This window comes from Nematolebias whitei, chromosome 1 (assembly GCF_014905685.2).
Source record: "Nematolebias whitei isolate Nwh7 chromosome 1, NemWhi1, whole genome shotgun sequence".
Taxonomy (NCBI): Eukaryota; Metazoa; Chordata; class Actinopteri; order Cyprinodontiformes; family Rivulidae; genus Nematolebias; species Nematolebias whitei.
In genome coordinates this window covers 34,186,935-34,197,956 of record NC_056498.1, presented here as the reverse complement: position 1 = coordinate 34,197,956, position 11,022 = coordinate 34,186,935, and the positions used below count along the sequence as shown (strand labels likewise).

The following is an 11,022-nucleotide window of genomic DNA, read 5'->3' as shown; positions in this document are numbered from 1 at the left end:
ATATAATTGAGCTCTTGGTTCAGTCTGAGGATTCAGAGCCTTAACCTAGGTGAGTTAGCAGACCAACTCCACATCAAACCCATTTTTTTATTTTTTTATTTAAAGGCTTTTGGGATGGAAACTCAATATGGTCTCAAAGGAAAATGCAATATAGTGATAAACAGCACTAGTTATTTTATATGGTATGCTTGTCATGATCAGCGACTCCTGCATGACAAGCAGTACATATTAACGGTGTACTTGGAGGGCAATGGCAGAGTACATACAGGATACTTACAGGGGTAAATATAAGGTACTTACAAGGTAATCACAGCATATATACAAGATTCATAGGGCATGCATAAAGGATTCTTATAGGTGTATGTACAGTGTATTTACAGGAGTAGGTACAAGATACTTAAAGACAGCTGTAAGTACTTGATACTGATGGGGTACATACATGGTAATGGCAGAGTACCTAGTATGAGGGGTACTTACATTGTAGTTACAAGGTAACTGCTGGATATTTATGTGGCTACATACATGGGTACTAACAATACCTGTAAGAACTGGGCAGACCCTGGACTGTGCCCCATTGAGGCTTTATGTCGAGCAACACTCTTGTCTTCACTCAGTACCACTGTTCCTAAATTCATTTTGATGTTTATTTAACAAATAATAAAATATAAATTGTGTTATTTATTAATTTAGTCATTAATTGCATTGACTGCACATCTACTACTGATTAAACTTTGGCATCAACTTAATTCAAGATGGCTGCCACAGCTAATCATCTTACATGACATAAAAATTACTATTATAAAGTCATTTTTACAGATACTGAGCTACAGTTTGGTGGTGGTGTAGCTTAGGGTCATTCACAACACATACTTTGAGCGTTAACAAATTGTAATAGACTGCAAAGTCACGTTAAACCATGAGTACCATTGATTACGAAGTTTTCCCAAAATGGCTATTGTATAACAGTCATTTCCCATCTTACAGATTGTGTCATTGGAAGTCAACAAATATCCTCAAATGATGAATGTTATAGGTGTTATAGGTGCTCAAAGAAAAAAAAATGACTGAATGAATCAGTTTCCTGATTCACTTGGTTATTTTGCTCAGCAATGTGGATAATAATCGGGAATGTTTGCAAAAGACACGTTCATTTTTAGAATTTAGAGAAAGAAAACATCTCCATAAGGAATTCATTGAAAAGAGTCGGTACGTTAAGCCGGCTCGGTCACAACCAGCGCGCCACCAACTTTAACAAAGTACTGTTGGGTGTCCATTACTTACTGCGATGAACTCCAAACCATTATAATACAGAACATTCTATGAAATTAATAATTAATTACTGAATATAAGGCTTGCAGGCTGATCATATATAAGTAAAAGTAGTTTGAAAAGATCCCACATCACATAAAATAAATATAATACGTAAAAAAGGGGTAAATATTCAAGGATAAGAAAAGTTCATTTTATCATTTTGAAGTTTCCAAGTCAGATTAAAGTGAGCGCCTGAATTTTGGCCACACTGTTGAAAAAGTAAACAGTAAATGCTCTCATTCATTTCAAAGGCTTTCTTGACAAGAACATATAAAATCAGCTGGTCAGATCAATATGACCCCAGGAGAACAGGGCATGGCGTATTTCAAGCTGTCAATACTTCTCTAACAAACGCTCATCAAAAAAGCCACAATCTGTGAGCTGCAGCCAACCCCTATCCAGTTCCTCCCTTTAACCACTCCCCTCTTGTTAACAGGGGGACAGTGCTGTGCAAAAGACTTGAGTCACTGTTTATTTCTCTATGATTTGCTTGTAAGAAATCAGATGTTTTTCCATTTATTTTTATTAGACTTTCTTTTAAAGTATATTTTGGAATTTGGCTGCCAGCTCACTCATTTTTGGTACAGTGCCTGACCATTTACAAATGAAGATATTTATTTGTTTATTTATTTATTCATTTGATAAATCTTTTAACTCCGACTACTGAATTATTCAGGCATGAATAACCCCAGGAGCACAAGGGATGGACAGGTGCTGTGTTAATACAGCGTGAGATATCCTTCCAACAATTACTTTTTGAGAGTTTTATGAAAATCCATCGAATGGTTTGGTTTGTGAGATATTTTACCAACACAGCAGACAAAACAAGCACATGAGCAGTTACATTGCTCGTCTTTTGGCAGCAGCAGCTAAAACGTAAACCGTTACAACTGAAAGCCGAGCTAACTTTGTACCATTTGAGTTTAATTCAACAAATTCTAGATTATGATAAATTTAATTTTAAGCGCTCTTTATGTTTTCTATTGGCACCACCTTCAGGACAGCTTTTGCAATTTCTGCTAATGAAAACATCAACAACATCCCATTCCGGTGGAGTCTAAAGGCTCCAGTATTTTTTTTTTCATTTAGCCTTTATTTATCCAGGTTAGTCGCATTGAGCCACGAGAACTCATTTTCAAGAGAGACCTGTTTAGGGAGCACACGGTGGGGGTTAAGGGCCTTGCTCATGGGCCCAGTATACTCGCGTGGACCTTCTTCCACGCGGACTTGACGTGAACGCAGATGGTTGAGACTTCATACTCGTCCGTCCACCTTGAGCGGCTGCAGACCAGCTCCGCAGGCAAAGGGTGTTTACCTTCGGGATAAACTGAGTTTGCCGATTGGTCATTTGCTGACACGCCTATTGGATTGATTGACAGGTAAAAAAAAAACGAGAGCTGGCAGCAAGAGGCAGCGGTGTTCTGTGTTTATGTGTTATTAATAAAAAGTTATATAAAAAAATAAACCAGGGAGCGCTAGCCCTGCAGCCCACACATCAGACCAGTCCACCAGGAAATCTCCAGACTCTCCCGCAGCCACACTGGACCCAATTTTAATTTGTTTGTGACAAATTCCTTAATTTCTCACCATTTCAGTCATGGCATCAACGGAGGATGAGGAAGAGATCACTTGCCTCTTGGGAAAAAAACTAAAGAGAAGGCCATTAAACCAGATCAGGGATGAAGAAGTGGAATTTAATACATTGGTGTCGCATACAAAACAGTCCATCGCCGGGCAGTTTATTGTGCGACACCGAGTACGAGTACGCAGTCGTAAAAATCGAGCTTTGCACAGACATGCCCTGCGGGCATATGCTTCGACTCTAATCTGGTACGTGCAGACCTCGGCGGACTGACGTATGCCCGACTATACAGAAGCCTTAAGCATTTCAATTTGGTCTCGTGTCACTAATTATAGCTGCTGTGGTGCCATAATGGGGGCTCGTCCGTGAAGCTTTCTGTACTGCTGAATGCTCCGCAGATTTGAAAACAAGATTTTAGACCCTGGTGAGAGACGGAACAGGTTGAGCTTTGTCACCAATGAGTCACCAGATACACAGCAGTGGATATTTGCATAAAGGAGACTTCCTTTCATCACCTGCTTTTATTTTCTAACATTTGTGCATTTGACTGTAAGGCCCCCCCCCCCCCCCCCCCCCCTCACCAGAAATAAATTGGTGCTATTAGCAAGAACCAGCCTGGTATGAGTCAGTTGTTTGGCAGGTGGCAGCGCTTAATGGAGCCGAGTTTCTTACGTTCCTCTGAGTGAGGAAGTGTGTGAGCGGATCGGGTCAGAACATCCTTTTTTATCTGCACCAGCGCTGAAGACATTTGCAGCAGGTCATTAGTTTTACCATGCCTCGGGTTGTCGAGCTCCGCTTGGCACACAGACTTCATTAAACTCTGGTCTAGAGCGTGACTCAAGTCCTTCATTTTCTGGTTCCCTGTTGTCTGTCAGACAGTCGCCTTCATTATTTGCCTTTTCCTCTCTTTGCATACGCCCTCGTATTCATTCTGTAAAAAAAATCCCAGCAAAGTGGTGAATGTGAGATTTATTCTTTTTTTTTTTCAGTTTCAGGTTAAAGTTGCTGGAAGATTAGCATCAAAAAGTATCATTACAAATAAAGCCCACCACCTTTCATGTATCTGGAGCCTTTCAACTGACTGTTTTTGCCATTTTAGTGTTGGCTAATGATTAGCTATGGCAACCATCTTAAATTGGATCAACTCCAAAAGATAATCAGTTATAGATACAGATCCAGGAACTACTTTCTGCAAGCTGTACTAAAATCCGCCCAGTGGTTCATGAATTATTTTACTAACAGACAAGCACACAAAAAAAAACACGGCCCTTTTCCATCAATAAAGATGATCTCAACTTTATTTTTGTAATCATCATACCTTTTATAACTTCATATTTATAACGTTGTCCAGCAGATCTGGTGGCTCCAAGTTAAAGTAATGGTTCAGACCATTTGAAGTGGGATTCTGAAGGTTGTAAATAGTTAATATCTTACCTGTTATAGGTAGCTCATTAATAGAGCTCCATTTGGAGAAACAAGGTTGAAATCTGACCAGACTGGCGAGCTAATAGCCAAATTTTATTTTACAAACCCTTGCAATGAAATCACAATTCAAAATTTCACAATACATGGATATTTACATTTACATCAAACTATGGTTATTTACAAACGCTATAGGCGGCAGCAGCTAGCTGTGGCACTTTAGGCAGGAAAATCATCATATTTCTGCTGCCATAATCGTTTAGCGTAAAACAGATGAAAATATTAATGTTTATGAAGCAGGTTTGCATTAACTGATATAAAATTTTGGATGTTTGAGTTATCTAAAGTTGGCAGGAATCCACTTTGATCAAACTAGCTCTTACTCTGAGCACAGATCAGCATTCATGCTCTTCTTTTTTTTTCCTCTCAGTTTCATTGAGTGGGACATAGCAGGAAACTTCCTCTTATTTGAGCTGCTCCTGACAATAGTCCTTCTGTTTTTCCTGTCACTGTGAGGAGACGGACCAACAGACGCAGTGCTGTAGAAATGAGTCAGACAGGTAAAAAAAAAAACATTGACAATTTATCTTAATACGGCACATAATGACTAATGAGGATGATTAATTCATGAGACTTTGTGAGTTGATTTGTGGATGTTTTTACTGAATAGTTTATGTAAAGCTGCCTAAAGAGCTCAGGTAGGTAGAAGCAGGTGTGTTATTATGAAAAAAAGAGTAAAACTATTTTTCTTTCTTTAATTTTGACAGAAGACCTCCTTATCGTCTACGAGACTGAAGCAAAGCAGTGGGCATCCTACCTTCAGTCAGCTTTCACTGGTCCAGTCTCGGAGGATGGGATCTGTTGTTACGACATCACCACGGTGTCCAGTCAAAGAGACGACTCCCTCAGGCTGTCCCGCTACAGCTGCAAGCTGTTGATCCTCACCAGGGGAATGCTGGAGGGCGTTTGCCAGCTGCGGCGTTCCTTCTTGTCCCGCGTGTTGAGTCCTGCAGGTCGGGTTGTGGTGCTGCTGTGCGGGGTGGACAGCATGACCCCCCTGCTCAACCTGGTGCCCCTGAACACAGACGAGTGCCTGCAGATCTCCAGTGAACAAGATGCTCCTGACTACATGTCCAGCGTGATTAGCATCATAAGAAAAGGTAATTGTTCAGTTTTACTCGATGGAAACCTTCCAGAAGCAAACAGTGACGTTTTATTAATGCAGCTTTTAGTGGAGGGGCCAAATCTCAAGTTAAATGATAGTTTTTTTTTTTTATCTAATTTTACAATAATATATAAATATTATATATTATATAATAATAATATATTAATTTTATCAATTTTATCTACTTTGGTCCTGGTAGACCTCAGTGCTGCATTTGATACAGTTGATCACAATATTCTACACTACAGAGGCTTGAATATGATATTGGGATTACAGGAACAACTCTAAATTGGTTTGAATCATATTTATTTGTTTGTAAATGTAAATAGTGAATCTTCTTACACCAAAAGTTAGTTATGGAGTTCCTCAGGGTTCCGTGCTTGGACCAATACTCTTTACCATGCTTCCATTAGGTAAAGTTATTAAACAGCATGGGATCAATTTTCATTGTTATGCTGATGATGCACAGTTATATTTGTCCATGAAACTCAATGAGTCCAATCAGCTACTTAGACTACAAGCATGTCTTAAAGACATAAAAACATGGATGATCCTTTATTTTCTGCTTTTAAACTCAAACAAAACAGAGGTTTTGGTTTTTGGACCTGAGCATCTTAGGAATAAATTTTGCAGTATTTTACCAACTTTAGATGGCATTAATCTGACCTCCATCTCTAATGTTAAAAAAACTTGGTGTTATTTTTGATCAGGACATGTCTTTTAACTTGCTTTTTATATACAAATGTTTTTGAACAGTTCCCTGAGATGACTTCTGTTGTGACTTGGCGCTATATACGTAAATAAACTGAACTGAATTATTTTGAGTTACTGAAGTTTTGAGAAGCCTGCCATGTTTAAAACAAACAAAACAAAACAAAAAAAAAAATCCCATAATTAATTTCCTTTATTTTGAAGCAATGGCTCATGGGAGTTGTGGAGCTGCTAATGTCCTAACTTCCTGCTACGCTAATGCTAGCTTACGCATATGAGTAGATTTAATTTCTACTTTGTTATTTTAAGTTATATCTTTCTGTCCTCTTCTATACCAGTACTACAATTTATGTTTTTGTTAGCATCCCCATCACTAATAAAAACACATTGTTCTTGAATAATTCCTTTGTTTTTCTTAACTTAGCATCAACTACGTATGCTAATTTCAAACCAAAATTGTTATTAGCTCCCACACAATACAGTTAGCTTACATTTTCTATTTGTAAAGAGACCCGTGGCACTGATTTACCGCTTTATCAGCGTGTAAATGTTTCATCCAATGTTAAATATAAGACTCACATGGTGAAGACGCACATTTAGCACCTGCAGAGAAAATTGTGTGTTTTGTACCATTAATTCTCTACCAAAAACCTCATGCCTCCTCACTTTTTTCCCAAATAGCACAATTTGTATGAACTCCAAATGCAAAGGAATGGGACTGTGTTTAAACAGGCGGGTGAGGAGGAACATCTCATGCAAATGTGACCACTGATTACTCACTGGGAGCCATGCAAATGTTAATAGCATGCATCCCTCCATGGCTCTGATACCGTGAAGGGTTTCAGACTACGATCCCATGGACTGTTATACTTTTACTAAGAAGTACCTCTGCTTTTCATACAGCGTGATGTTGTTTGTTGACTAGGAATGAAAATTCAGGCTGGTGTTGGTTGATTTTTTTATAGAAAGACGGCGCTTTTTGACTGGTTTCTCAATAAAACCTACTGTACGTCAACGCTAATGCACTGGAAATCATTAGCTTTTTGTTTATAAATCCCTTAAAATTACACAAATACTATGGAGCATTTATATAATCTAATTTAATCTTGTTTGATTAAATATCCCCACTAAATAATCAAAATTTGTGCTGAAGCAAAATAAACATGTAAAATGCTAACATAAAAAAAAATGCTAACGTGACTCCATTTTGGAAGGTATAGCTGCGATGTTGAACTTTTTCACCACCGTGTTGGCAGGAAACACAATAAGACACAGTCCGCAGGTTTGTTTAAAAGACAAACTTCTGATCGTATCCACGGCAGCTGAGAGAAATTTTACTTTGCGACATTATCTCCAGATAACGAGCTATATTTTCAATACCAGAGCTTGAAGATTTCACCATCTCATCATCTCAGGATTAAAAGAAATCTTACAATAAACAATGAAAATATTTAGTATTTTAATTCGAGAAGGTTGGCTTCATGGAAAATATATATTTTTTTCAAAGCTACAATAAAAATACAAAAATGGCCTTTAAAAATATCTGAATCAGGTCATGCTAAGAGCTGGTTCAAGATGAAAACAAAACTTATTTCCTCAAGATAATCTAGCTTGATTATCTCAAGACAAGTTAAAAACTTCCTCCATGCTCTTCTTGGCTTCAGTAGATGGTTTTTTTTTCTCAATTATTCCTGAACCACTGAGCTAAATGCTAACAACAAAATGCTAACATAAACAGTGATTGTGGAAGGTGCAGTGTTTAGCGCCATTGTTTGTCAGGGGTCACCACAGTGAATTATCTCGCACAAAGACTTGGCAAATGTTTTACGCCGGATGCCCTTCCTGACGCAACCACAGACCGCCGAGCACCACAGCCCTCCGTGTGGAGCAGAGCTGCCATCTATGGCACCCGGGGAGCAGATGGTGGGGGTTAAGGGCCTTGCTCAAGGGCCCAGAGTGCAGCAAACAAGGGTGGAGGCTGGTGTGGGTGTTCCACCTATCCCCCCCACATTTTGATGTTGTCGGCACGGGGTAATTTTACCTACCTAGTAGGGTTCATCGTCCACCTTTGAATAAATATATGTTTATTGTATGTGTTTTGTTTAATCCTAGGAATTTAGAATGCATTTCAAATGGCTGGAAAATGTGCAGTTTTGAGTAGATTATTATTATTTTGTTTATTCTTGGGGGCGGTATAACTCCTAAAGAACTAAAACATGCTAGAATAATAAAATTGTAAGCTAACCTTTACAGTGGTCATATCACTGTTATTGTCAGGTGTGTTTTCCAAATTTTATAATTGTTTTGAAGATATTTCCAGAGTGACCCCTTGGCCTTTATGTGATTTATTTGAGTAAAGCCATGGTACTCCTGGCTTTGCTGCCGGTATTATTTTGCAAAGAGACAAACAGCTTAATTTTTTTTTTTCCAGGTGCATTAGCCACAGCGGGAAATGTCAACCACTTGACTTGTAAACCATCTGGACCAGTGCAGAAGGCTAAGCAGATGCAGTCGTCTGGAGCAGACAGGGTCAGAACCAACGTTGTGGTCATTCCCTCAAGAGTTCCCTGCGGGGTGAGCGATGCTCTTCCAGTAAGTCAGTTTGTTGGTTCAGACAGAAGCAGAAATCTCCGGTACGGTCTGCTCGGCAGAGCGCCGCTGAGGTGTTCGTTCTTCTGAAAGACGAGGCGGCTGCCGGCGACTGTGAGGTGGAGTTCGGCGATGGCGATCAGGTGGTGAGAGTGAAGCCTGTTCGGTGGAACGAGCTCGTCCTATGCGTCAGTGCACCAGGTGAACAAAACAGTAACTCGCGATGAAAACGTACAGCTTCAAAAGCACTCTAACAGATATGCATGACCCTTGTGTGCGTTTCTGCTGTAGACTTCCCTGCAGGGAATGTGAGCGTGACTGTCTACAGTGGTGGAAAGTCAATGAGAAGTACACAGTTGCAGTACTACACAAGTATGGAGGAACTCAATCGTCTACTGTCAAGGGTGGCCGATCCTGTACAGTTCATGTGTCAGGTAAAAATCCTTTAATGAGCTGTAACGGCATGTTGATCGTTTTATGAAGGGACTTTTCTCAGATTCACCCGCAAAGGTCCGTGTTTACTGTGGAGATTCTCATCATTGCCGAAAAATGCTGAACATTGGTAGTCCTAATGATCAAACCAATACGTTCATGAACAACAAACTGTATTCCAAATGGAAAGTTCCATTTTTAAAGAAATCTTACCGTTTCATTCAGCGACAGCATAAAACATTACAGCCAAACATCAAAGTTCATGCTCAATAATCCAGGTAGAAAATCCAACAAAGTTCAGTCAGCTCATATGGATGGTTTCTTTTTTTTTTGTTTGTTGTTGAGACGTTTCATCCTTCATTAAAAGGACTTCATCAGTTCGAGGAGCCACAACAAACTGAGTCTCACAAGCAGCACACTCACAGTGAACCAACCAGTTTAATGGTGATAAGATGGTTTCCGGGGCCCGCCCTCTCCCCCGTCGACTCCTCTGAGGCAGCCATAGCCAAAGTGGTTCAAAACAGCAAAGTTCATGCTCAGTAATTCTTTATTGATGAAGTCCTTTGGATGAAGGACGAAACGTCTCAACAACCAAAAAAAAAAAAAAACGTCCAGATGACCTGACTGAACTTTGTTGGATTAAAGTCAAACCTATTAAAGAAAATTAGTAACACAGTCATGTTTCGCAGAAAATGTAAGGTTATTCAAAGTGGAACATGTCCAAGTATTAATTATTTCGTGCAACTATTTTATTTGGTAACCAAGAAATGTCATACTAAAGTCCCCAACCCTTCCCTTAAAAGAATAAGGAGAGAATTAAAAGCTATTTTATTAGCACTGTATTGGTATAAAGCAGTTACTCAGCTGTGGTAGGAAGTTGCCTTCAGCCTCAAGTTCTGTGTGGTTTTTGGTTTTGGTGTGCCACTTCAAGATTATCACATATCGTATTTTTCGAACTATAAGTCGCACTTAAAATCCCTTAATTTTCTCAAAAATAGACAGTGAGCCTTATAATCAGGTGCGCCTTATGTATTAATTCTGGTTGTACTTACTGACCTCGAACCAATTTTATGTGGTTATTGTGAATGAGTTGAATAAAGTTTAACTTATCTGACTGTTTTGTTTCGCTTAATGCGCCTTATAGTCTGAAAAATACGGTACATTAAAGCTTTCTGGAAGCCACTGCCTTACTTGACTGTTGAAAAACCTTGCAAGTAAGACATACATAAAATCAACACAAAGGGTTAAAAAGGGGCAGAAAATTCAAAATAATTTCTTAGAAACTTTCCAGAAACTTTCTACAAGAAGTTACTACATGTCCAGGTGACAAAGTTAATCATTTTTAGGGCGTCATACTACGCTCTGTATTGAATGAAATGAATGAAATCTATTTTCAGCAACTATATTTAAAATTCCAGGTAAGGCCCAACTTTCAGTACGGTAATTAAAATTCCAGGTTTGTTCATGTATATTTCCATAATTCCTGTTAATCCTAGGAAGTTTCCAAATGAATAGTTAGGGAAATGAAGGCCCCCATGTCAGTACTTTACCTTGGACCTCAAAATAACTAAACCCGTCTCTGAGTGGGCAGATCTAAGAGTTATGTGCCTGGGGCACATTGACCTTATTGTTTTGTCCTTTTGGACAGGTTTTGGGTTGGCTAATCAGCCTTTAATTGTTTTGGGCTGTGGCCTATACCGCCCGCCAATAACTAGGCTGGTTTCAGGGAGCTCATCCTCTCAGGCTCACTCCGTTTGCTCTCACATTTTGGGCCTCTCAGAAGCTTTCTCCATTTTGGGCCTCTCAGAAG

General features: G+C 39.3%; 1 protein-coding gene across 1 annotated transcript in view; it reads left to right on the top strand.

The window, feature by feature from the left end:
* The first annotated feature begins 250 nt into the window (after window positions 1-250).
* LOC119408875 (B-cell scaffold protein with ankyrin repeats-like) overlaps window positions 251-11,022 on the top strand; it is a 38,787-nt gene continuing 28,015 nt past the window's right edge. Inside the window, exons 1-5 of the mRNA XM_037675766.1 lie at window positions 251-292; window positions 5,049-5,475; window positions 8,623-8,765; window positions 8,843-8,981; window positions 9,072-9,214. Of these exons, the coding sequence (XP_037531694.1) occupies window positions 251-292; window positions 5,049-5,475; window positions 8,623-8,765; window positions 8,843-8,981; window positions 9,072-9,214 (894 nt within the window). The remainder of the gene's footprint in view (window positions 293-5,048; window positions 5,476-8,622; window positions 8,766-8,842; window positions 8,982-9,071; window positions 9,215-11,022) is intronic.